This window comes from Cuculus canorus, chromosome 4 (assembly GCF_017976375.1).
Source record: "Cuculus canorus isolate bCucCan1 chromosome 4, bCucCan1.pri, whole genome shotgun sequence".
Taxonomy (NCBI): domain Eukaryota; kingdom Metazoa; phylum Chordata; class Aves; order Cuculiformes; family Cuculidae; genus Cuculus; species Cuculus canorus.
In genome coordinates this window covers 28,559,349-28,586,180 of record NC_071404.1, presented here as the reverse complement: position 1 = coordinate 28,586,180, position 26,832 = coordinate 28,559,349, and the positions used below count along the sequence as shown (strand labels likewise).

The following is a 26,832-nucleotide window of genomic DNA, read 5'->3' as shown; positions in this document are numbered from 1 at the left end:
TTATCTCTGAGAAAATTATACTGTTAACTATCATGGAAGAAACATTTGTGTTTTCCTGTGTCTTAAAAAAAAAAAAAAGAATATGTTAATTATATATATTTTTTTAATGTTTAAATCCAAATTGTGTGTTTACAGATCTATTTGGCCCCACGACATCTTTGGCAGTTCTGAAGACGACCCAGTTCAAACACTGCTGCACATATATTTCCGTCATCAGACGCTTGGTCAAACTGGTAGCTTCGCAGTAGTAGGCTCCAATCAAGATATGTCTGAGGCCAGCTCAAAGCTAATGGAACTTAATCTGGAAATTCGAGAGTCTCTACGCATGGTGCAATCCTATCAGCTTCTAGGGAAAATCAAACCAGGAATCAGTCTTGTGAGCACTGGATTCTGAACAGCTGTCATTTAGAGCAGAACTGATTGTGAAGATGCTTCAGACTATTATTGAGCACCTTTCATTTAAAAGAAACAAACCAACCTCCAGCAATCCTGACAGCCAACCCAGTTTCATCACAGCAATTAATTGTTTCATTACAAGTAAAAATCTGAAAATTGAAGCGAACCTATTACTTGACTGCTCTTTCTACACAGTAGCTGTGTGGCAGTAGTATTTTTTTATTAAATTTATGTATAAAAACTACACAAAAGGAAAAGGGCTTAAATGTAACGCATACATATGCATTATTTTCTGTTGTAACAGAACTATTAAGTGAGTGGTGTTTGCAGTAACAGCCTCTAAAGGTTGAATCAACATCGCAGGTGGGATGAGGCTAAAATCAAGGCTGGTTTATTTTGGCTGAAGACCTGCAAGGCTTTCTGGCTTTCCACCAGTAGTAGATATAATCATCAACTAATACCTAATGAGACACTTTGCAATGTCATGAAGAACGTGTGGTCAAACATGAGTAGAATGACTTTCAACTGCAAAAACCATTGACATCTCAATGTTTTATTTGCTTTTGTTGTCTGTAACAAGGAAATTATGTGTGTGAGTTAGAATGTATGGCTATGTGACAGTTGTTTTTTGAAGGTATGGATGATTGTTAAATAAGGTCTCAGAGCATGCATAAAAGAGCTGCAAGATTATTTTTGAAGAAATTTTATTTTATTAGATCTAATCCTCATAGTGTGTAAATGTTAGGACATTTAATAATATTTTAAACTGGGATTTCCCAGTGTTTCTAAAAGAAATAATATATCTGTTAACTTTATTGGAATGCTGCTCAGTTCTCTGATCAGTGCTTATGTTACAAATATTGATAACAACTAACCAAAAAGTAGCTGCCTGCAGAGACTTTAAAATGTATATTAAAGATATATGCTGCCCATCAGCAATTCTCATTAGAAGTTAACTTATTCTGTATATATTCTAGAAACTGTATAGTGCAAAACCAGTATTTTTCTTGTAAATTTGTGCAATGCACTGTTAAGACAGTAGGTGTATAAAGCAAAGAGGGGAAGAGGGGCATTCTCCCTGGCAGTAGTCACATACCTTACTTGCAGTCTGAGTAGCCTGCGGGGTTCAAAGAGTTTGAGTGCATGTACATGCATCTTCATGACTGAACTTAAGCCTAAGGAATTGGGACTATAGAGAAAAAAAAAAAAAAGACTGACTACCAAAACATGCAAACAGGCAATATATTCATAGTTCAGTGTCAAAGTCTGTAGCATAAAACAAAACGGATTCTGTTGAAACCAACAGCATTTTGTAAAAAAAAAAACAACAAAAAAAACAAACAAAAAAAAACACAAAAAACCAAACAAAAGAGGAAAAAAAAGAAAAAAAATAACAGAAAAAAAGAATGTAGTCCCACAATTCCTGTGATTTGAAAGGAACACCCAATATTTTTATATACATCTCTTACCCACTGTGATTTTTTTTAATTCCAGAGTTTAGAATGTAGAAATGAAATTCTTAGCTCTGCCTTTTTGGGGAAATTGGACCCCAGTAGAAATGTAATTATGCTGAAATGCATTCATTGGACGCACTGTGCACACTGTTGGACTGCTGACAGTAGTTATGTTATCCTAACAAGCTCTGTAAGGTCAAGGCACATCCATAATCACTGTATTTCCCCCCCCCCCCCCCGATAAAATTGAATTATTTTGATGGTTTTGTGGTACTGTAGATGGTGTTCTTAATTATTTAATAAGTATTTACAGGGGGAGGGGATAAGTAGTTTTATTTAGTGGTGCATTACACTTTTATTTACATCATCTTTTACCAGCTTTTTTTGTAAAAATAAAAGACATGACATTGTATCTATCATTTTGTGTATTTTTACATGCTAGAGTTTAAATGTTAGCTAAACAGATGGGTGCCCTGAAATAGTTTTTTTCTATTTTCTATCTTGTCAGTGCAACAGCATCTTTGGAAGCTGTTAAAAGGATTTCTCATGGAACTCAAGTCTGAATTTATATACATAATTCCTTATGTTACACATCTCCCTCCCATTTACAACGACTACTGGAACGTGCCCAGTGGAGCAGATTCATGCTGCGTGAGTGTCCTTGATAGTGCTTTAACTTTGTGAGGCTTTTCCAAAAATCACTCCTCCACCACTGCTGTCACCCCGCATTACCTGGTGCCAGGCCTGCACCAGATCCTACGCTGTGGTAGAGCCGATTAGAAACAAGACATCTTCTGTAAGATGCAATGAAACCAGCACTGTCTGAGCTTATGTTTGCAAGAGAATCTCTTCATGAAAAAGCTGTGCAGGGCAAGTGCAAGATATCTTTGATAAACTGGCAGCGTGAAAACTGTCCCTTTTTGCTTTGCATAATGACATAGAAGGAAAGCTACTCGTGACCCTTCTGCCGAGTCTAGGGACCAGCGCCCATGATGCACAGTGTATGCTGTCAAGGACACAAGAGAGCAATAAAGTGGAAAAGGATACAGAACTGTACTTTGGCATCAAGCAGTAAAAGCACTGAATATATTTATGCAAGAGGAATGATGCATAAAGCTACTGCAGGCCTGAGGAATGCTACAGAATGACAGAAAGAATGTTTAGCATCTCTGCCTGCTGCACCTCGCTCCCCAACACCTCAAAACCCTGCAGCAGCTGATGAAAGCAGGGCCAGCTCTTTACCACTACCTGCCACCTGGAGCCTCCATCAGCTGCCGCTGAAGCAAGCTGTACCGTTCAGATCACCTAGGCATATATCGTATCAAACAACTAACTGCTGATTTGACTGTAGTTAGCAGGAATGACATGTCAAAGTTGCACTGATTTTCACTTGGGGCAATTACTGATAACTGCTTAAGAGTCATCATAGCAAGGAATCCTCAGAGCAATGCTTGCAAGGGCATCTGTATAAATAGAAAGCACTGGAGTGCTCCTACTGCTGCGAGTTGCCATACAACTTCCTCTGTGCCATGTCAGTAGGTTACAGTCTCAAACCGATCACTGAGGTGCACAAACTCATCACAGTCAGTCTACTACACTGCTTTCTCTCGGAACAGCCATTGTGATGGGGAAAACATACTAAAGAACATCGCTAAGAGGAAAACAAAGGCATCCCAGATCACAGTTGCAGCAGTGGTAGACTATGGGTAGACAGCTGCACTGAGAGCCTCAACTGTGTTTCTCCTCAAGCTAGAGGCTTGTGCTGCTCACTACTGTGACTACAGGTGAGTGCAAGGCACAGGCATCTACAGATAACTGCCCAGCTGCAGTTGTACTTTACCAGATTAACAGAGCAAGGATGGAACTTGCTGTGAAAACCTTCGAGTAAGCTGGCAAAGCAAAGGATATTTCCTTTTGCTGTGATACAAGGAAAACTACTTCAGATAGAAGCATGAAATAAAATGGCACTTCATTCTGAAGGTGGTAGGTCTACTTGTTCCCAGAATGCTTCATGCTGCTATAATAATGCTGGAGCAATTAATAAAATCACTTGGCAATAAACTGGTGCTGAGACATTAAGCCACCTTAGTTACTGTGAGAAGTTCAAGGGAGATGTTAAAGCAGGAATCTACAAGATGAGATAATCCTACAGAATTATCACTCACTGCCCTTCTAAACAGAAGTCTGTTGGTACAAAGGACAGTGTTTGCCTGTCCTGCCATACACTAGGTTCCATTTAGAGATGCAAGACCACCTGGCGCTGAAGCTATTATACAGCATAAGCTCAGACTTCAGTCTCCAATAGTCTCCCCGTTTAGTCTCCAGTAGGGTCATCTCAAGGAGACTGCATACAGGCATAGGTAAGTTTGGTATAGGAAAGATAAATCAGTCTTTCCAAACAGAAGTTACCTCAAGAGTTCTGCAAAAGGCTTTCTGCATTATTACGCTTAATTTCAAAATTGACAGCTTTATTAGGTTTCTCAGAGAAGTATGTTTTCCTGTATGTTTATCCAACTCCTTGGCTACAGGGTAGACTAGGGGGGCGTAGACTTCTGAAGCTCCTCAGGTAGTGTTACTGTGGTCCCAGCTTGTAATGCTTTCCCAGTAAAGTGTGGTGTCCCTACAGAAGCCATTGCCACCGACAGCACCAATACGCCTGGGAGCAACCACGCCACTTCTGTCATTACTACCAAATGCTACAAAAGTACAATTCCTAATTGCAAACCCAGTCCCAGAGGCATGGGAGTTTGAGCCTTCCCTGCTGACAGGCAGCTAAACCATGACTAGATAAAACTTTCCAAGTGTGAGCCAGTAAGTGCACAGCTCTTATGCTTTACCTACAGGTAGAAGAGGCATTCAGGCAAATGCAGTATCATACTTTCAGTCTTTGAGAACCAGTTCTCAACCTTGTGGAAGTAAAGACAGGCAACTCATTTACAAAGAAACTGCAACATCAATGACTCCTTCCCCCAGCAGTCCGAGGCCTGTCCCTGAAGATGAATTAACCACAAGCTTTCTTCAACTTTGGTCAACAAGACAAGACCACCAGCTCAGCTAAATGCTGACCAGCTGTACCAGTAAGAGTGACCTAGTTCTTAAGTAGCATTTCTCATCATTTTGTAGTGATGAAGAACAGATGCAGGAGACTCTCTACATTGAATAGAAGCATGCACAGTAAAGTGAACACCGTTAGGTACTTTGTTCATAATGATGCTCTACTACCTACTGTAGATCTCAATTTGATGTTAACCTCAAGTGTTTGGTAATTCAAGGGCAGGAGCAGTAACAGCCATCCTTTCCCACCCGAGATCACACAAGGTCAGAGCCAGCTGCTGCCAAGACCATTGCTCATTTACAGAACATTTGTAGGCTCTTCCTCCACTCCACAAGTTAAAGAAGTTGTAACGTGAACCCTCGGAACTAGGCACAAACTCACCTGATCGTTTCAGCATGCTTTGCAATACTTTTATTTGTATGCTTTCCTAGCTACCCCTCACCACGTACCTCCAAATAACAATTAAAAAAAAAAAATCTGCTCTATTTGCAGTTTTCTAGAAGAGCCCTAAACAGAAAGGGAAACCCCACACCACTCAGATGATGTATTTGAAGCTGAAGGTGCTGTCGCAGGAGAGGCGCTTCCCCTTGCACCTCCCGCAGAGGTCCTGGCGGTGGGGCCTCTTGGGGTCCACGTGGCGCATCTTCACGGGGCAGGAGCAGCGGGTCTGCCGGCACCTCTGCGGGAGAAGGCGGGGGTCGGCGGGCGTGGGGCGGCGCGGGGCGGCCCGGCGGGGGGCGCCTTACCTGGCAGGTGATGTCCTCCACGCGATACGGGTTGTAGGACTTCTGGCAGGTGCGGCAGAACTGGCGGAAATAGACCTGCGGGGAACGCGGGGTGAGCGGGGGCGGCGGGGCACGGCGGGGGCGGGCGGGGAGCGGCGCGGTACCTTGTTGGTGCCCTGGACGCACCAGACGTAGGCGCTCTCCCAGCGGATGTTGCAGTCCTTGCAGTGGTAGTAGCCGTACTTCTGCTCCAGGAACTGCCGGCGACAGCCCGTTACCGACGGGGCGCGCGCCCCCAGCCCCGCGCCCATCCCCGCCCGCCGCTCACCTGGAAGCGCAGCCGCGTCTTGCCCGCCTCCTGCGGCTGGGGGGCGGCCGGGGGCTCCGCCGGCGGCTCCTTCTCCTCCGCGTCCCGGCGGGGCTGCGGGGCGGCGGGCGGGCGCTGCTCCGGCGGCTCCGCGCCGCCCTCGGGGGGTTTCTCGCAGCTGTCCTCCCGCGGCTGCTCCTCGGGCAGGAGCGCGGTGAGCCTGCGGGACGCCACGGGCGAGTACACGGCCACGGTGCGGGGGAAGCGCACGGCGCGGGCGGCGGCGGGGCTGCCCTGCTCCTGCTCCTGCTCGGGGGGCCGAGGGGGCGCGGGGCGGCGGCGCAGCAGCGTGCGGGGCCCCAGCGAGCACTGCACCGAGGCGTCTTGCCGCGGGTTCACCTGCACGCCCACCTCCTTCGTGTTGGCCTTGCGGAGCCGCGGCGTCAGGTTGGGGTTGACCTGGGAGAGGATGGCTTTCAGCTGCGCTCGCTGGTAGTTGTCGAAGTACTCGGCGGCCGCCGCCTCCCGGTACCCCGCGAAGCCGCCGCCCCGCGGCCGCCACCCGCCCTTGCCCTTGGGCGGCGGGTACCGGTACGAGTACGGGGGGAACGCGGCGTACAGGTAGCTCTCCATCGCCTCCTCCGCCATCGTCCTGGCCCGGGGCAGCCCTGCGGGGGGGCGGCCTTAAATCGGCCGGGGCCGGGGCCGGGGCGGGGCGGGGCGGGTGGCCCCTTCCCATCGCCGCCCGGCGCAGCTGCCCCCGAGCCGAGACCTTTGCTTCCCCCCCTCCCCACCAGCCGCGGGATTAATCAGCGGGGAATACGGGTTTGGTTCAGCTTCGCCATGTATTTGCGGTGAGAACAACGAGCACGACACTGGTACAGCGGGTGGGAGGCACGGGGATACACGCGTTCGCCCGTCCCGGCGCGGATCCTGTGGCCGCAGCCCTGCCGGGCTCCTTCCTCCAACGCGTTCCTGCCGCGCTCGGGCGGGCAGGAGCCTCCTTGCCTCAAGACGTATGGCTGTTCGCATCACAGTGATACTTTTTTCCTTTGTTATTTATTTGCCTAAGTGTTTTTGAGGAAATACAGCGGTCACGGTACTAAACACACATCACCTGGTACAATGGGAGCGGCTGGAGAAACGATGGAGGCCGGGCAGCGTGAGCACGGCCCCAGCCTGGCTGCAAGCACAACATACATCACACGTCCCCGCCTGTCACCTCCTCATCTCCCTCACAGTGCCGTCTGTGTCGGCTCCAACTGGATGGAGTTGTGCTCCTCTGCGGTCACCGTGCCGTATGAAGTATCGGCCACCTCCTCTTCCTTCAGCTTCTTGTAGGAAATATCTGTGTCTTCCTCTTCACCGAGCGTATCTGGTTTGTAGCCATCTCTCCCATACATCTTGTATACCAGTACAAACAGTCCTGCTTCTGCCGACTGAAAAAGGGCGTAAAGCAAGGGAAACATGTACATGCTTCCTATGAGATCCGGAGGAAAGGTGAGTTTTAGGATGGCGGTGCAGAGCTGGACGTTTTGGCACCCTGTTTCCAAAGACACTGTTCTCCTGCAGTGCGGGGGCATTTTAAAGACTGTGGCTAAGCCGTATCCCAAGGCGTACCCCGCCAGAGGCATCAGCACTGCGATGGCATAGACAGACGCAGGAATATGTGCCAATAGATCTGGGCCCAGCATGGTCCCAGTCAGGATGAACAGGATCACCAGAGTCACCAAGAGGGACCACAGGGAAATCTGGCAACAGAGACATTGATAAACAACATGGGGGGCTGATAAGCATAGCAGGTAGAGGCTTGACAGAGTCTAAACTGCAAAACATGATTGTGCTGCCCTTCCTGGCTTTGCTCCCAATACAAGACTTTGGTGTTTGATTGTATCCCAGGAAAGGAAGGGACTGAGATCACCCTTTGTCATTTTATTTTGGGGTGACTTGCTTGGGTAACTAGAGAACCAGGGCTTGTGCCTCACTTTTCCTTTCATAATTAAGCTAATTTGTTTGCGTGTTTTAAGGAAGTGTTGCCATGCTTGCAGGTTGGTTTTGCTAGCCCTGCGTGCAGCGGGAATGGGGAGCAAGCAGAATGCCAGGGAATGCCTCTGCTCCAGGGCTGGGGGTGCCTGGCGGGGCGCAGCGCCCCACTGCCCTCCTTTCCCTGTGCTGGGGGATTAACACGCCCTTCCCTTTGCTTTCTGTCTCTACCCACCGTTTTACTTCAGGACTGTAAATTTTGATATTTCACCGAAGTAGTGGAATATGCCTGCGCGAAGCTGCCATCGGTTCGGAGGGACCAGAAAGGTCACTGCCACCAGACATGGACACGAGGTGATGCACGGGGATATGCACCCACACTCCCGCCCTGTCCCCAAGCACCCCCATCCCCAAGCACCCCCGTCCCCGGGCATCCCCATCCCCAGGCATCCCCATCCCGGGCACCCCCAGCGCGGCCGCCCGCGTCCCCCGCGGTGCTCACCTTCACCAGGAGGTCTGCGGCGCGGGGATGCCGGTAGCGGATGAGCACCCCGAGGCCGATGGGCAGCAGGGTGCTGCCCAGGGTCAGGCTCACCGCCCCCAGGGGCAGCAGCTGCACCAGCGCAGTGTTGATCCAGTGGCGGCTGTACACCCAGAGGCACAGGGGCATCAGGAACAGCGCCAGCAGCGTGGAGGACGCCGTCATGATGATGCTGCGGCGGGGGAAGCGGAGAGGCACCGGGTCACCGCCCGGGGGAAGCGGCTCCGTGGCGCCCAGGACGCCCCACGCGGCTGGAGCCCCCTCCCCGCCGCGGGTCCTTAGGGAAAGGCAGGAGGGAAGGCTGCCAGAGCCACGGGAGCGGCAGGAGGGCAGCGCTGGCGGCTCCGGTCCCGGCGCGGGGGGGAGAGCGGGGCGCCTACCTGAGGTTCATGTCCCCGTCGACGAGCACCGACATGAGGTTGGAGAGGTTGCCCCCGGGGCAGCAGCCGCACAGCAGCACGGCCACGGCCGCCACCTCGTCCAGGGCGAAGATGAGGGCGAGGAGGAAGGCCAGCAGCGGCATGGCCACGAACTGCCCCAGCAGCGCCAGCAGCAGCCCCACGGGCCGCCGCAGCTGCTGCCCCAGCTGCCCCAGCTGCACGGCGCAGCCCAGCCCCAGCATGGTCACGCACAGCGCCAGCCCCACCAGCACGCTCAGACCGCGGCTGAGCGAGCGGTCCCCGAGCTCGCCGCCCTCGGGGCCGCCGCTCCCCGCCGGGGGCTGCTCGGAGCCGCCCATGGGCCGCGCGGGCACCGGGAGCCGCCGGCTCCCCGCCGAGCCCCGGGGCACCGCGCCGCCAGCCGAGCCGCCGAGCGCATCACCGCCCGCGCCCCGCGTCCCCCGCCCCGGCGTGGGCGGTGTCGGTGCCGCCCCGACGGCCCCGCGGGGGGAGCTCCTGCCCACCGCCCCCGAGCCGCCCGCGGCCCCGAGGGGCCCCGCTTTGCCAGGGAGGGGCCGCGAGGTGAGGGGGTTAACGGGGCATCGCATTTCCCTGAAGGGAAAAGGCGCCGCGGGGGCACCCGGGGGGGGGGGGGGGAGGTGTGTGTGGCACCGGTACTGCTCTGCCGAGGGACGGCCGCACTCCTTCACCCCCGCCGCCTGATTTGCCCTCGTGAAGGAGGCTGAGGGGAGACCTTGTTGCTCTCTACAGCTACCTGAAAGGAGGTTGTGGAGAGGAGGGAGCTGGGCTCTTCTCCCAAGTGACAGGGGACAGGACAAGGGGGAATGGCCTCAAGCTACACCAGAGGAGGGTGAGACTGGATATCAGGAAAAAAATTCTCGCAGAAAGGGTCATCGGGCACTGGCAGAGGCTGCCCAGTGAGGTGGGTGAGTCCCAGTCCCTGGAGGTATCTAAAAGACGGGTAGACGAGGTGCTCAGGATCATGGTTTAGTGGCAGATAGGAATGGTTGGACTCGGTGATCCAAGACGTCTTTTCCAACCTGGTGACTCTATGATTCTATGATTCCATAAAGGCTGCGCAAGCAGGTGAGGAAGGATTTAAAGCCCTTCCAGGAGGTCGAGGAGGCGCTGCTGTCTGTCGGGGCGTCCCAGAGGGTTGTGAGCTTGTACAGGGCAGTCAGTGCAGATGGAGGGAGCGAACAAACTCGTAGGCACACAAACCAGGATAAGGAATGTGGTCCACTGCCCAAAAGTCACATCCAAGGGTGATGATAGTGTTGTCAGTCATAAAACTCTGCTTACAACATTTACATTTTTCCTACTTTTCATTGTGTGTCACCCTCTTCCTTGAAGAGCAAAGTGGGACACCAAGCTGTGGTCAAAAGCACAGGAGCTCCTGAGAGAGGAGGGCAGCCTCCAAGGGCAGGATGGACGTTGATGACTCCTGCTCTGTGTGCTTGGCACCGCTCCTAGCCGTGTGTCAGAGGCATAACTGTCTTTTCTTCTTCCACCTAGAGGATTCAGAGGGCTTGCAGGCATCGCTTCACATCACTGCTCCTGGGTGGGAGTAGCTGGCTCAACACAGCACCCTCAGGGAATGCTCCTTGGCCTCGGCACTGAACCTGCTGGTCTGCTCCGCTCTGCATAGAGCGGCTCAGGTCGCAGCTCAGAGGGGGATGCACCAAATTTAAGGAGCTTACCGGAGCCGCCTTCTCAGAGAGAAAGCTTCTCAAATGTTTATTTGGGTAAAATTTTAGGCTGTCCTAGGAGTCAAACAGAAATTATTGATGACCCAAGAGAAAAAAAACACGAACAACAGAGCGCTATTTGCTTGTTAAACCTTTAATTCTTCCTTGGGGGACAGGCAACACAAAGTGTACAAGTAGTACCTAGAGTCAAAATTCCAGGTACAGCAACTTTGCCAAAATGATGCCAAGTTTAATATTGTTCTGCCTGTGTTTATATCCTTGTCATTAGCCTAAGGAAACCACAGGGAAGATGAATCAGTGGAGCAGAACAACCAAATAGGATCGAGATTGCTTTAGTTCATTTATATTTTTGGTCTCTGTGTGCTGCTAGGCTAGGGGAGTACAGGTCTGATTGTCTTTCTGTATGCAGAAAAGTGCTTACAGTGTATTCATTGTGCTTCTTAGTCTTACCACTGCTATATCTTATGCATTCTTCACATATCCAATATTTGGCTTCCCCACATGCAGGTCATTTGCTCATTGTACCCTCCATGGTTTTTAAGTAATGCCCGTGTGGTTTCCCTGCAGCAGGACTAAGCCGGGATCACCGTGGGCAAGCACAGGCTGTGTCAGTTGGGCAGAGCACCGAAGCAGCTGCTTATCGAGTAGGTGTAAACTGCACAGGCCAGGCCTCCTGTTTTATCTCCAGATATCACTCTCCAGACTCCCCTCTGGAGCAGGGCTGGTCATGGGAAGATATTTTTGTGTCATAACGTATGGCATGTTTCATACAGGCAGTTATAGGAGGAGTTCAATAAACCCAGGTACAGTGAAGCAGATGCGTCCTGTTTCAGAGCCTACCCAGTCTCTTTATGACACTTTCCCATTATAAACTCCAACTGGAGTTTATAATGACACCGGACTATGTCATTTCTAATGGGAAAGTGTCATAAATGCATCATAACAAAGCAGGACTTCTTGGTATTTTTTCCTTAAAATTTATCAATTGAAATTCAAACTTAACTCTTGGTTTAAATAAAAGCAGTGCTGCTGACTTCAGGGAAAACCAAGTCTGGACCCAGCTGATGGGCTTCACTAATCGTCCATCCATCACCCTGAGTGGCACTCAGCATATTTTCAGATACAATGGATAGAGTGAACGTATGTTGTATCCACCACTGAGCATGGTTCTTGTCTCTTTAACTCGCTGCAGGCTTTCCTGATATGTCATCGTTAATGTACAGTCTGGAAGGATGCTAAGTAGTTTTGCAGCATCTGGCTGCAAGGCAGCCGCTCACACGTAGCGCACACCACGGTGTTTCTAAATCAATGGCTAACTCCTCTATTTTCTCTTGTGGAGGGTAGGAGAAAGCATACTGCCTACCCTTACTGGAAACAAAAACTGACTATTTTAGTGTAAAACTACTTGGCAAATAAATCTGATCACATGTAATTCTCAAATTAGTCCTCATTAGTCCTTCTACTGAAAAATGAGTGAAAGAGAAATTATATTACTATTATAAATAATTAATATTATAAATAATATTTCCTTACATTATTCTTAGGAGAGGTTTGATTTCCATGGGAGAGCACCCACTCTATGAGCCTGACTGGAGTAGCAGAAGTTCTTCAAACACGAGACATTTTGTTTGCTTTTTTATTACAAGAGTTTTTGTGCCTTCCCTTTATTTAACTGGAAACAAAGGTGAAAAATAGAGGATGGACTTGTAAGGAATTTTGACGGTGTTGTAAGAAATGAGCAAAGCGACCTTGCTCTTTGCTCAGCTAGCGACTGTGGCAGCACGTTGTGTGGAGATGTTCGAATCATTTTCGTCTCCTGCCAGACACTAAAAGCATCTGCCATAGCCCAGTATTATTAGGAGATTGCAATCATTGTGTATGTGCAAGGAAGCCCCTTAGGTATTCCCAAAGGAGGTCACTGTGGGTGCCTTGTGCTGTGCTGAATTTGGGACAAGAGGAGGTTTGGTGCCTGCAGCCCACTGCTCCATGTGCTCAGAAGCCTCAGGCAGGAAGGGTTGGTTTGCCAATCCCAAGCAGGTTATGGATAAATCCCAGTCTTGGACCTGAAAGTCTAAATGCCGACCGTGTTGCACTTGAGGTGCATGTGTACTGCACTTACAAGCAGTATATAAAGGCAGGATGATGGGGTGGAGTGAGAAAGCAAATAGCAGGCACCCCCTCTTTTGTTGCTCTTCTCATTTCAGCTTGCTCTCCAGAATATATTAAGGAGTGGAAATGGGGGGAGAACAGAGTACTACTGCTGTGCTGAGCTCCCCGCTCCTCCCGCCCGGACTCCTTACGTGCTGTGCCCAGGTCTGTGGGAAGCGGCGGAGTTCAGCTGCTGTGGGATGGCGTCACCCACCCATAAATAATGCTTTGTCTTTCTGCATGTCCATGCAGGCTGATTTGTGGAGCTGTGCTGGATGATTGCAGAGGAAGCGAGGCCTCTGGAGGACAGTCCTGGAGGATGGAAAACTTTTGGACAGCACCTTTAAGCGGTGGTGCTACTGAAGAGGCTGGGACAAAATACTGCTGGCAAAGTGATGTTCAGGTGAGACCTAGCAGGAGTACTTCCTGATTTTCATGGGGCATAAAATCACTGTTTTTTTACTTTGCTTGCTATGCACCTAGGTTAAGGATAGAAATAAAAATGAAATTTCAGACTTAATACAACAGGCATGATTTTCCGTGGGGAAAAAAAAAGTTGTCTTTGTTGTCGTTTTCTTGGATTAAAATAATCCTTAAGGTGTATCCTACATACACTTTAGGGTAAATTTGTGGTAAAATCTGTGAAATATATGTGCCCATCCTTATTTGTAACTTAGATCCAGAGCAGTTAATTTTGTGACTTAGGAGAGGTAGGAAATGGAACATAAACTATGCAGAAATACTGGTGATTTTGCTTGTTTATCCTGGTTAGAAAAAAAAAAAAGGCAGAGTTAAGCTGGACCACAGAGGTGGAGAGCACACAAGAGCTACTGGTATCTTGTTAGTTCATTGCTTCCACAGCTGTCTGTAGTGCAGAGGGGCCAGGACAAACCTTTCCTCCCTCCCAGGCTTCTCTACTGCTCTTCAACGTGACACCTGGCCCCATCACAGCCCCGTCATAACTTGTCCCAAGCTTTCTTAAACTCCCCTCTGTCCTGTCCTTAGCACAGCTCTGTAGCTCAATCCTGCTTGGTAAATGTCCTATATAATCAACATCTTTTATTCCGTGGCCAGCAGCCTTGACCAAAACCAGGGTTTGAATTTCAGGGTGGGGAAGTTTAGATGTTCTTTACTCCCCTTCTTGATGGTAGTCATCGCTGTGTCCCTGTTGTCTGCTCTACAGGCAGGATCCCGACTGAATCTTCCTTCCCTTCCTCTTGGCTCAGGTGGTAAAGGCATCCAGGCACTCTCTTTCTCCTCCCTCCTCTGCTCCGCTGCATCTGCCTCTCCTCTTTCATGCTGCCTTTGTGATTTCTCCATTCATGGGAGTCTGGTCCCATTCTCCCTTTGATTCCTCTTCCCAATTATGCCTGTTTCAAAATATATATATACGTATACTCTGAGCTGACACCTCCCTTGGGAGCAGTGCTGTGCAACTTACAGCCTCTGAGATTTTATTAAATTGAAGTGGTGTGGGAGAGAAGCAGCTTAACCCTCATTACTTGGCTGCGCTGACTCCTTTGTGTCCCTGCTATCTGTTTAGTCTCTCAGAGCAGTTGGGGATGGATCCTTTCACTGAAGCTCTGGGTTGGCAGTCAAGGGCAGAAATTATAACAAATCCCTCACGTTATACTTGGTGTTCTCCCATGTTTATTTTTAAGATGTGTGAAGACCGTTAACAATTAAAGGCACCACAACTCAGGCTGCAATGTACCAATAATTCATAAATAGAAATATATGTTCAAGGCTGTGTGATCTGCCTTTTAAAAGTGAGATGAACAGATCTTTTGCCAACCATCCCATTAGTAAAAGGCTTCTGGTCCATGAGAGGAGACAGAATCAGGGGACTGGTGAGGAATAATTTTGTAAATGGATTGCTGACAGTCATTTGTTGAGGCAGTTTTGCCCCTACCACTCTAAAGCAATTACTAACAGCATTTTTTTTTCCTTTGAACAATTAAATGCTTTTATGTGAGATACCTTTATCCAAATTCAAATAAGAAATAATTCTGCATCAGATGCTGTTCCCTTTTGTTGCCATTTGATCTTTTTCTGTAGTTGGAGTATTATCAGGATTAAGATGCAAAGCTTTAATAAAATAAATGACTTGATGACTAATGCATGCCTTAGTCCAGAAGAGCCAAAATTAGCATCCTGTCCATCCAAGCAGGGACAGGAGATGAGGCTGCCTCTGAAGGCACTGGACTCAGCTTTAAAAGTGAAATAGTATGCTTCACTGCAGGTGTAGGTCTTGCTTTGCATGGGCTCTTGCAGACAAATGGTCTTATTCGCACTTTACAGACAATCTATCTTCAACATTGCAGCGGTGATTTACCTCCCTGCGAGTGCCACAAGCAGCCCATTCGGTACCTTTGGGAGCTGGGGGAGGTGCAGGCGGACTCTGACGACTATGAGGGGACACTGGTGTCATCAAGGCCAGAGAGCACAGTAAAATGGGATGTGCACAGCCTGGTAAGTGATGAGGTGTTAGGATGCATCTGCAGTTGCAAGCCCAGATCCATCCACATTTATTGGCTTTCATTGAGGCTCCCAGCCCTATCTTAATTTCCTGTACAGAAACCTGTTCAGCATTAGGGACATAAATCAAGGGAGGTAACATGGAGGTAGATCACACAAATATGGGTTTGGGGCTGTAAAATCTATTGCTGGGGTTTTGCAAAAAAGTGCCGGGTCAGATAAAATGACACCAAGACTGTATAGTCCCACAGAGCAGCTGACCTGTCACAAATTACAGAAGTAGATTTATTAATGCCTACACCAACGTTTGCTTTATAGAGTATTCATTTAATTGGAACAAAGACACCTTAAAGATTAATTAAATCTCTCTCCTGCCAAAGATTTTTTCATATTAAAATGGATGTTAATCGTGAATCCCATGAGAAAGAGAAAAGGTAATAGCATCAATTGTCAATCTCTGGTCATGTAAAAAAATTCTTTGCACTCAGGTGTCATTTGTATTGCTGCATCAAAGATGCTTGTTCTGTGTCGAAAACTGTACAAACTTAGAAAAAAAATACTTCTTGTTCTGCTGCCAAATTTTTACTGAATAATAAAAATGACTATCAGTAACACTGATCAATGAACAAGTGAGACCTTCAAAAGAGGTGCACTATTACCTAAATTAAATCTCAAGCTGCCTGCAAAGAGATCTCTGACAAGGGGGAAGAAATAAATCTCAAACATAATAAGAATCTGTTAATACTTGGCTTGGATAATGTTGTATATTAATATCATGAAAATAGCCTTGACACACTGTTATATGTGCTTTTAAAATGGTGATAACGTAGGACATTTTTGAATAACCTACAGAATCTTCTGAACTTGGAACCTATGGTATCAGTAGAACTTGCATGTCACTGCAGCTGAGGAAAACATACCCTGGGTTCTGTATATCTGTTGATATGCCAGGAAGATGAAAGCGTGAATGTCTTAGTCAACAAGTTATTTTATTTCCTTCACCTTTGTGCTTTTAAATGAAATGGAGCAATTTTTTTTATTATTTTTTACGTTAATTTTTTAAAATGTTAAGTCTGTCACAAATTTGGGAGTAGTTTAATTTGTCTGAATTCATGTCTTTCAGGAAATAAAACATTTTTAAGCATTTCTGCCATCTTTACTTCCAACAGGAGCTACAGATGCCCAGCCTGGGAGGTATGTTGACCTGCTTTAGGGCATAAGCAATCGGAGAGAAGGAAATAAACAAAAGTAGCTTTGGAAAATAACCCCACAAGTCTACAGAGAGACAATGGGTTTAAGCTGCTCTAAGAGAGATTCAGAGTAGATATTGATGGGACAAATAAAAACAAGGATGCTGGAGGCTGGCTAGCCTGGGGAGGCAGTGGCCATCTCCCAGGAGAGTTTGGGCAGAAGTCTCCATGGTAAGGCAAACTGCAGCTGCTCACTTCACGTATGGGCAGTGTGGTGAGAGCAGGTGATGCCACCAAGCTCCTCTGGGCCTCTGGTTACTTGGTTCTCTGTTACCTTGCCCAAACGCTCTTTGTCCTCCACTGTGACACCCACCACCATACTGGTAAAACTTCATGTCTCTTTGTAGTATAGCTGAGCTGGCAGTCGTAGCTGCTGGCAGCACATCAGGAATCAGGGGGATCTGGCCAAGCTGGAAGCATCAGGAGGGGTTCACCACCCAGAACTGAAATCTGTGGCCTGAACCGCTTGTAAATTTTATTAAGCTGGCAGTATCTTGTGCACTGCCTGCCAGCTAGTGAGCTTTGGAGAGACCAGTTTAGGATTGGATAGTTGAAGGAAGGAATAAAAAGCTGTTAGCTGTTTATTTCAGGGTGAAAGATAGAATAAAGATCAGAATAAACACGTGCAAAATGGTCACCTTAACAGCTCCTTACCTCTGCTCAGCCTGTGATCATATCAGAAAGCAAAAGATTAGAAATACCATTAAATTTATTTTATTGTATTAAATAGATAACATTTATTGCATAAACACTTTTTTAAACTTATAATTTCTAAAGAAAATATTCAAAACATATATTTTATCCATATATACATGGGTAGCTTAACTGCTGAATAATTATCAGAAGGACAGTCTTGCTGCTGAAGTTGATGCAACCTGGGACTGTAAGAGTAGTTGCCTGAAGAGGTACAAAAGGCACCAGTGTTCACTGGTTGCACCAACTGTGTGCAGTACTGTGCAGTAATCCCAGCCCCAGGAGGAAAGTCCCTCCTGAAAAATACCCTGCCCAAACCTCTCCAGACAAGGGACCATAATTTTCTCCCATAAGCGTGTACAGTGTGACATTTTGATCACAAAAAATAATTCTGTGTTTCTAGAGCTACTGAACATCCACAAAATCAGTTTTCACTTGTAATTTCTTGATGTATTTGTGTGGTGTTGCTGAAACCCTCCATAGAATGTGCCATAAACAGCCACCTTCAGTCTGTACAGACGTAGGAATTCTGCTCCCAGAGAGGTGCTGCAGCGAGGACATCTTGCTGCTTTCCTTCAGCAAGTAGCAATAAGCAAGGATGGGGATTTCACTGCAAAGACTTCTTTAAATCCTTTGATTCAGTGGCACAGCAAAGACATCCAAGCGCTTTTGTCCCTTTGGGTGAGGAGGCTGCCTCACAGCTCATGGCTGCTCCCTGTCCCCGCAGCACGCCAGCACTCACTGTTAGCATCCTGGTCCTTTTCAAATTCAAGAAATTTTTTTGGCAATGATCTCAACCTTTGCTAGATAATGAAAGATATTATCTGAGAACTAAGGGGCATATTTTAGAAAGACCTTAAGTAACCAAAAATTCTGTTTTAAGAACATAACAAACAGTAAGAGGAATTGGGCAACCAATGTACTGAGCACTAATATACCAAATGCAAATTCCACTGGTGAAAATGCAAGTCACAGCTGAGCTCTTCCCAGTGGAGTTTTTGGATCAGCCGCCCAAATCTGGAAGCTTTGAGAAGCCAGGCTCAGCAGCAAAGGAGACTGGCCTGTCCCCGCTGTTGCAGAGTAGTAGTGGCATCAGTTTGCTGTCACTACTGTTGCCCCAGAGCTGAAGCAGTGTCTATGTGACACAGTGGGAACACAATAATGGAGAGAATCTGCTAAAGAAAAAAACTTGAAGGACTTTTTTTGGAGGGGGCAGCACAGAATAATGGTTTGGGTGAGGAGCGAGAGAGGCGGGCTGAGCCGAAGCCCTGCAGATGGTGTATGGTTTGGGCCCGTAATGAGAAAACATATGTTTTGTACTGCAGTTCTACCAGTGATACACTCAGCCCAGGGAAAGGAGCCCTAAGCTGACATTGACCTCTGTCAAAGTGTGAAAATGACGGTTAGAAATCAGTAGAGCCTCCTTTGCAGTAGTAAGTCATGAGCAGTAGGTTTTAGGGTGTTTTGGGAAAATGAGTTTTTCATTTCTTCTACTGACAGTGGGCCATTGGGCAGGAAGGCAGGCACTGATGCCTGGAGGGGTGCAAGTGCCTGCAGAGGACTGCATTGCACTGCTCCAGGCAAATTTTCATATAGGGATAAATTGTAAAGATGAGAAGCCTACCAGGTACAGATTAAATCTCTGTGCTCTGCACGAGAGAAATTAGCCTGAATTTGCCAGCCCTTAGCCGGACCTTGTGTTACCGAAAACTGCTTTACTTCTGAAGAAGAGGGCTGAGCTGGGCTTAGGTTCTTTACCAGACCCACACCTTTACCAAAGACCCTTTTAATATTCACCCAGCATATTTTAGTATGTGGGCAATACCACTCACACTCAGTAGAGCTGAGCCTGTGTGAATGGCAGCATAAATACAGTGACTAAATCTTTGCTGATTTTTTTTAAAAGGAAAAGAAAAATCCCTTGACTCTGACATTTACAATAGACATTATCTGCTCCCTGGCATTTGGGCTCATAAACTGAGGTCAACCAAATTTCGGTTCTTGAGTTACCCCACTATATCAGACGAGATACAAACTGACTGGCCGAACCTTTCTCTAAATAGCAGCACACCTGCTCCTTGCTTCCAGCACATGAGTTATGAAGACTGGTGCTTATTTCAGTGATGATGAAATGAGCCCCAACAAAATAAATGAGGCATCATCAAAAGTGTGTGGCAGAGCAGGGAACTGGCTTAACATCTCCTGTAGGCCAGTCTTGCACCATAATGAAATTTTTTTTTTTCCAGATCCTACAGGTATTCAGGAGGGTTGTGTGCGTTGAAACAACAGCACTGGCTTTGCACCAGCAGTATGGGAGGAGCGGTGCAGCATGCTAGCAGTGGCCACCACGAGTAGAACAGTGCTGCACCCTCTGCAGGGAGTTTCGGGGTAACAGCTGTGCCCAAGAGTGTGACCTTTCTGCCTGTGCTGTGTGTGCGGGCAGGACTGTTGTGTCGCGCAGGGGATGCCAGTCCCTGCCAGCAAGGCTGAGCACGGAGGAGGGGGCTGCTCTGTGCTGCTTTCCTGGGGCTGAGTGATGGTGGTAACACCACGGTGCTGTCTCCAACATCCAGGCATGGCTTTTAAAGGATGAGAACCAGGACAAGGGTTTTGTAAGCCCTTTGACGACAAGGCAGTTGAAGCAGCATTGACAGTGTTTTTATGTGTCTGCATTAGCCCTGGGGGGGGGATGAACAGAAACAACACAACCTTGCTCTGGGCTCAGTGTTTGGGTGAGTGAAAATGTAGGGTAAGTGGATAACCACAAAGCTGAGAAAGTAGAGGTTGAGACATGAGGCAGAGCATGAAGAGGGGAGGACTTGCCTGATATCCCTCCCTTCCTCCCAATTTCTTTGAGAGGCCAAGGCAAAACGGTAACATTTGCTTCAATAACATTTCATTTCTGAAGGAGAAGAGTGATGAGGATATATTTAGGATGCCATGAGATGCTCCTGTCCTGCTGATCTTCATTAAGATAAACAGTTCTGCTTGAAGAAGAATGATTATGTAGTACTTCTTTAACTCGTCACTTACCAGGTGCAATCAGCCAGCAACACAGCTGGCCTTACCCTCAGTCCTGAACAGGGTGCAAACCAAGCTCCTCGTTATCCAGAGGCTGGTCCAGCATCACTCTCTCCCATCAGCATTTCAGCACCCATCTGAAGCTCCAAAGGAGCAGCAGCAGCTGTGAAATGATATGGCAGTATTAACTCTGCTGAACAAAGAGGAGGTGAATAAGAGTCAGTCAGATAACTAAGCTTTTGTAACAAGATCTGTAGATTCATTTGACAGTAATATCTGAAGGGAAGCAGACAACTTGGGAAGAGTGCATTGAGACAAATATAGGAGACTGCTAGGTGTTACTGTGAGTGCAGTGGCTCTGGGGTTAAAGCAGGTGGCACCGAGGCCAGCTCAGGAGCCCTCTGGCCCTGGCCAGGTGAGATCCTTGGGAAGAGCAAGAGGCTGGGGAAAGCCTAGCGTACCCATTCCCCTGACTACATTCCCACCACCAGCATGTCACAACCCACATATTTCTTCACCTATGTGGCTTTAAGGAGCTGAGGCCATGCACAGTCCGAAGTTACGTCATTGCTGACCTACTCCCGTAAGTACGTTTTTTTTTTCTTGGGCAGGACGGAGGAGGTGAACAACAGGGGACACACATGTCATTATTAATCTTTCCATTACTATATATGACGTTTTCATGTCAAAAGCCTCCAAGCCCAAACATGGACCACTTTAATGATTTTGAAGACATTAACGCTCCTTACAGCAGGAAACTACTTGAATTGCTCTGTGAATGCCTGAACACAAGAAAGCAAACATGTAGAAACTAACAGAAGTGTAATATTTCACTAATTTCACCAAATATGTTTAGCAAGAAAATAGCTATGTCAGCCTAAGAAATGCTGGTGTTTTCAGAAATGAACTATCATTCACATGAGAATTCCGTTGATGTCAGTTTTATCAATAGACATAGTTCTAAGGAAGCTTAAAAAATATATTACATGAAGGATCTCCCAAACGGGCTTTTGAGTTGAGCTGGCCAGGGTGGCAGGTGTTCACCTGGTTCTTCTCACAGCTGTGTTGTTGGTGGAACATGGAGGTAGCTGATGTCAGGCTTCTTGGATTGATGTGCTGGCAGGGGCTGCGAGGAGGCCAGTACCCTGCCTAAGAGCAGACCAAGTTGTCTGCACTAGATTAAACAGCCTGTTAGCAGGGCTGTGAAAAGTTGTGATTTTTGGCTACATTCTCAAGAAAATCATGGCAAAGATAATGGAAAAGAATAGAATTTAGTTTGTATTCTACATGTTGTGCAGGATGACTGAAAGTTGAGTATAACACTGGGGTGGACTGCACAGTCCCCTTCTCAGTAAGACACACAACCATAATACCTAAGACGCTTATATTTTGAATCTCACTTGCTGTAGCTGACAACAAAAGTGAGCTTTAACTTTGAAAAGCATCAAGGAGGGCTGAACGCACTGGGGGAGAGACATCACAAGGCATTCTTTTAGACTTTACCTTTGTAAAATATTAAAAGAAAATAGAGTTACATATAATTACCTATGTTTATGTCGATGACAGGAGTTCCACTTATTACAGTAGATGTAGTTTAGTCTTGGCCTTCTGAAAGATACAGGCCAGTTTTGTGAGTGCCACAGTATCTAGAGAGTCTCAGCTCTTCCACCCTTCAAAGATAATTATTATTTTTTTTCTGTAAATCACTGTTTGTAACAGGTGTGGATGATGCACTGAGCTGAGAAACCAGTTTGCTGGGAAGGAATCATTTTAGCTACCTGTTCCTTTAATTCCTGATGAAGATCTGCACATTAGTTTTATGAGTACAGTTATGTTTTGTGTCTTTTCAGTGCTTAAGGCAGTTGCAACCGAGTTTATCATTTAGTTTAAGTAGGACTGTCATGCACAATACAACTGCATGACATACCAGAGCTGAAAACACCATTATAAAACAACCTCGCGGAGAATGAGTCTAATGGAATCTGCTCCTTTCAGTTCTTCAAGTCTTCAAGCAGAGAGCATCTTCCTTACTGTGAAGATGTGTATTCCAGCATGGATACTCCAGAGAGCGCCTGAATCTCAGCTTCATCTTCTCAGAACAAGACCACAGACAGACTGCCTGTAGGTGTCAGCCTCCTACTAGAGAATACACAAGTTGAGAGTAGGTGTTTTTTTTTTTGTTTCAAGTCAAAGCAACCTCATGTCACACCGGTTTTACTTGAAAAGTAGAAATGAAGTAAGTTTATTGCTGTTCTGACTGCTCAAAAAAAAGGCAGAAGACATACTGCTGTCATTATTTGTTTCTCAGAAATATTTGTATTAAAAGTTTGGTTTTAAATGATTGAAAGGGCATGCTCTGCAACTACCTCAAGACTTCAGCAGCATAGGCAACTTCAACCTGCTGCCTCCTTACATGTTCATCACCTATTTTTCTCCATCACTGCAATCAGACTCCAAAGTTAGCACATTATCAAATAAAACGCCCTAGCACTTCTATCCCCAAACCCAAGGAGCTGTTATACCTTCACTCAACATAAAAAAATGGTAGAAACAATATTTTCTGTCTTGAGCCGCACAATATGATGATGCCAATTATAAACAATAGTTTATTATAGAAGAGTATGTTACAGAAACCTACTAAAAGAGAAGCGTCAAAGGCTGTTAATTGCTTGTGGTTTTGACACTGCTCTACTTTTCCTGAAGGGGTTTGGGGCAAATGGTGCTTGACTGCTGAACTAAAAAGTGATGAAGGGAGGGTGAACCACATTTTAGAAGCAGCAGGTGTGAAGCCAGCTCTACACAAGTAAGTCAGCTAACTAGGAGGAAGTATTTTAATCTACTGTCTTAATTACAAAAAAAGGAGTCTATGCTGGGATAAAAATTAATAGCAAGTCTCACTGGTTAAATTTGTTAAACAGACTTAATATTAAATGGCCACCAAATAAAAGTAAACCTAGCTTAACTTTATTAATACCAAGATAAGAAAAAAAATGGCATTCACATGACTATCGGATACGTTGTTTTGTAGCAAAATGGAGATTAGAGAAAATCAGCAAGTTCAAAGCAGACTTCTTGTGTGCATGTGAGCCAAAAGATAGAGGCATTCATATATGGGCTAGATAAAACATGTACGTAACAATTCAAAGAAGTCTTCTTCTTACTAGATGCGCTTTCACACTGCTCAGTTTTCTGCATAAATTCCAGAATTTTCAAAATGAAAAATGTGTTTTGTGGTGGTGTGAAGCAAGCACAAATCCTGTAAAAATGAAACACAGGTTGTGTATTTAGACTTGTACAAATAAACAACTCTAGATGATAATTCAGAATATAGTTTTTCACATAACTGAATTATGCATCGTCCTTCCAGAGCAGAGGCACAACACAGCCCTGAGTCTGTCGATGAAATCATAGATTTCACCCAAATACAGCATTGCACTCAGCTCATGAATTCCAGGGGCAGAAGCTGATGGTGGTAACTTCTGGAAAAGTGAATATGGTTCTTGAAGAATAATCCAACCAACAACAAAAGCCCTGAAACAATACCCTCTAAATTTCTAAAAATATTAAAGAAACATTTTGTTATAAAAATGATACGGGAAGTATTTTGTGGTAAGAATATTTTATTTTTTTTTACACTTTTAACACTTACAAAAACATTCAAACACAAAAAAAATTAAATAACTTTGGAAGCAGAACAAGTCCTTCTGCCTACACACATACAACAATTCCGAGCTGTTGGCACAAAAAGTAATCCACATTCATAAAACCTTTACTATTCTATCAAACATAAGTTAAGTAAATCATAGGCACTAGTTTATCAAATCTGTATTTCCACACTTCTGCAGTAAATCTCTAAACACAGAGCCCCAATATTTCCTGATATCAGTAAACTGGTAATGCACAAAGGCTTTCTAGTAAACAGACAGGTTGTCTTTTCAGGAAGTCATTCACTGTATTTTAGGGGGAGGACTTATTCAAGTGATGAATTACTTAACTTAAGGAAACATACACACATGTGATGCAGCCACGACAAGCCCCCCATTATCATCATCTAAACTGACTTTTGATTTAAAAGTCGATCAAATGTTTTGTGAAATTCACCAATTAAAATCCACTTTTTTATGAAGACTGTCTGCAGCATTGTTTTGTTAAATGCTGAAATGTTGATATTCAGGCTTTACTGAGAGTATGTGCATTTGATCTAGTTCTCTCTTCTGCTCAATAGTGACATGAGATACTAACTGACACCCATTATCTGTGCCAGTGAATGACACAAAGCTAGATTACTCGTATGTACTGGTCTATTGGTGCCAGGTAGTTTCTTTACCCCTGCTGAAATATTTCTGAATTACAGTATCTTTGATACCCTGACTTCAAAGTGTCAGCACAGATATTGGTCTACAGTGTCAAATCATTTATCCACCCAAAGGCTGAACAATCAGAGCTGCAAATTAGTCTCCACTCCTTCCTATTTGGCTTTTTCCAAGTCAAGTAGTATTGCATGGCTTTTCATCCAGGAATATGTTAATGATGGCCTAAAATTCAAGTGCTAGAATTTCAGGGTTAGTTATCCTCTTAGTGGTGGGTGTTAAAATACACCAGCAGTTCAAAATTCAGATACTAAAGGGGTTGAAGGCTACCTACCATCCAATCCAAGTTGTAGTGTTCATCAGTCAATGCACAAAGGATAAACCATTCACATTCTCTTACTTCATCAACTGTACATCCAATATACTGAAAAAGCTTCAAACAAAATCCTTTCCATATAACTAGTCCCCCACAATATAATTTTACTTACAAATGTCTGCATGATATCTTTTATATTATAAGAATGAATTGCTCTCAGCAAAACATGTTAGAATAATCAGAGCCACCAGAGGAATTTCATAGCTTGTAAACAGACATAGCAGGTTTCATACTCTGTTACCAGTAATGTAAGATACACATATGTAAGGCAAGGTACATATTTAAACACACTTACATGGGAAATATCTTCTGTAAAAATATTTACAATTTAAAATAAACCAATTTAAGAAATGGATGAAAGTAAAAAAATAGGATACAGAAAACTCCCTCATACCATGGAACATCACCTAAATGAATATCATTTGGCATCAAGAGTCAACTCATTACCTTAAAATTTTTATGTTACAAGTGCATAGTTGTGTTTCCTTCTCTTTAACTATCAGCATTTACAGTTGCTCCAGGCTGCAAGCATAGTGGTATGGTATTAGAACAGATTAACGTTACTACTTGCTCTTTCCTTTTTAAGGAAACCTGCTATAAAAAAAGTTTTCCCCAAATAGCAAGCCATGTGTTAAAAATGTGGCTACAATAGCAAAGGCCATCTTTCCTGAGCCAGGAACTTTAAGGTTAGAAAGATTGTATAACTGATACTAAGCCCTTTTGGCAATCAAACATATAAGAGCATGTAAAGCTGATAAATCAACATAGGAAAGATGTAATCTATACTATTGCATTTGTATGTGTCTGCTACATTCAAACCTTTAATGTTAAAAAAAGCCATGGCTACTACTTATTGTTCTGCCTAAACCTCCAGAGTAATTCTTGATTCTTTCTGAATGATGTGCGTACCACTTTCCCCAATGAGAATCACACAATTGTTAAAAGCAAGGTTTTGCTAGCACTGTAGCAGTCTGCAATCAGAATATTAACTCTGATCAATGCAGTCTTGTTTCAATAGCACAAATTCACCAATCTTTCTGCTGAATTACAACAGGCTGAAAATGAAGTTTTGGACAATGGAAGTTGACTGTTACACTTCCTGTTTTTCAAGATGGGTATTTCTTTGGCATTCGTTAGGTTTTTGCCCAGACATTGGCCACTGTCATAAATGCTCATATTGATACATCTTCAGCAAATAAGAAAAAAAACCCAGAACTGATAGCAACTTAACGTAGAAGTGATTGTATGACCACCAAACATCTGATGTTAGATGTCATTAAAGTGCTGCTTTATATTCTCTGCCAGTTTGTGCTAATTAGAGACAGAGAAAGATCTGGAATTTTTACAAATCCCAAAAGTCACATCTGAACAGTTTGTATAATCAAGCTGTCTTTTAGCCCGGTGAGGAAGCATCCATGAGCACTGGAACTCTGCATTAAGTTTTGCAGGTCAGTAGCAGCCATCTTTCCAACTCTCATCTTTCACGTTGCCATAGGTTTTGGGAGCGGGTAATGATCTAAAACAAAACAAGATATTTTTCAGTTTCATACATAACTGTCGAAGTCTCCATCTACAATACATAACAATGTAAACAATTTGTGAGTAATTGAAATATACACTTCATTTACTTCTCTGCAATACAGTTCTTTTAAGATTAACCCCCAGGTATTTTAAGTTTCAGGTTCTGTGTGTTGTATCTTGGCAACTACGCTGTCAGAAAAACATCTGCATGAATAGACAGAAACTTTTTACTCTTACACTCTATGAGAATACAAACTTAATCTGCTGCTACCTAAAACTAAGCCATTCTATTCAGTGATGTGTAAGTAGGGAAATCCTTGTTTACAGTACTACATTTTGCTTATATCAAAATCTTGACATTCACAGATACTTAATTATTGCATTGTATACAGATACTGCGTTATGTATGTAAACTTTCAAGAAAAATAGCAGTAAAAGTTTAATAAGTGAAAAAATTTTCTAGA

At 45.4% G+C, this 26,832-nt stretch overlaps 4 protein-coding genes across 12 annotated transcripts in view; 1 reads left to right on the top strand and 3 right to left on the bottom strand.

The window, feature by feature from the left end:
• The window catches only part of FRYL (FRY like transcription coactivator), a 169,301-nt gene extending 167,574 nt beyond the window's left edge, over positions 1-1,727 (top strand). For all 7 annotated transcript variants that reach the window (XM_054064535.1, XM_054064537.1, XM_054064536.1 and 4 more), the window contains one exon: positions 136-1,727. In XM_054064535.1, coding sequence (XP_053920510.1) covers positions 136-394 — 259 coding nt within the window. In that variant the 3' untranslated portion in view covers positions 395-1,727. The remainder of the gene's footprint in view (positions 1-135) is intronic.
• Positions 1,728-3,961: 2,234 nt separating this feature from the next.
• On the bottom strand, positions 3,962-6,585 carry ZAR1 (zygote arrest 1). 2 transcript variants are annotated; one of them, XM_054064538.1, is made up of 4 exons: positions 5,959-6,585; positions 5,795-5,887; positions 5,652-5,726; positions 3,962-5,584 (listed from the first exon to the last, which is right to left on the bottom strand). In XM_054064538.1, the coding sequence occupies exons 1-4, from the start codon at positions 6,583-6,585 to the stop codon at positions 5,441-5,443; spliced, it is 939 nt and encodes a 312-aa protein (XP_053920513.1). In that variant the 3' UTR covers positions 3,962-5,440. The 2 variants fall into 2 exon arrangements, with proteins under 2 accessions (XP_053920513.1, XP_053920515.1); XM_054064540.1 differs by having other exon boundaries at positions 5,430-5,584; positions 5,817-5,887.
• Positions 6,586-6,768: 183 nt separating this feature from the next.
• On the bottom strand, positions 6,769-9,320 carry SLC10A4 (solute carrier family 10 member 4). Its single transcript, XM_054064802.1, has 3 exons — positions 8,842-9,320; positions 8,423-8,633; positions 6,769-7,688 (listed from the first exon to the last, which is right to left on the bottom strand). Exons 1-3 carry the CDS (start codon positions 9,198-9,200, stop codon positions 7,173-7,175), a joined length of 1,086 nt encoding a protein of 361 aa, XP_053920777.1. The 5' UTR covers positions 9,201-9,320; the 3' UTR covers positions 6,769-7,172.
• A 14,794-nt stretch (positions 9,321-24,114) lies between these two features.
• The window catches only part of SLAIN2 (SLAIN motif family member 2), a 41,196-nt gene continuing 38,478 nt past the window's right edge, over positions 24,115-26,832 (bottom strand). For both annotated transcript variants that reach the window (XM_054064800.1, XM_054064801.1), the window contains one exon: positions 24,115-26,363. In XM_054064800.1, coding sequence (XP_053920775.1) covers positions 26,297-26,363 — 67 coding nt within the window. In that variant the 3' untranslated portion in view covers positions 24,115-26,296. The remainder of the gene's footprint in view (positions 26,364-26,832) is intronic.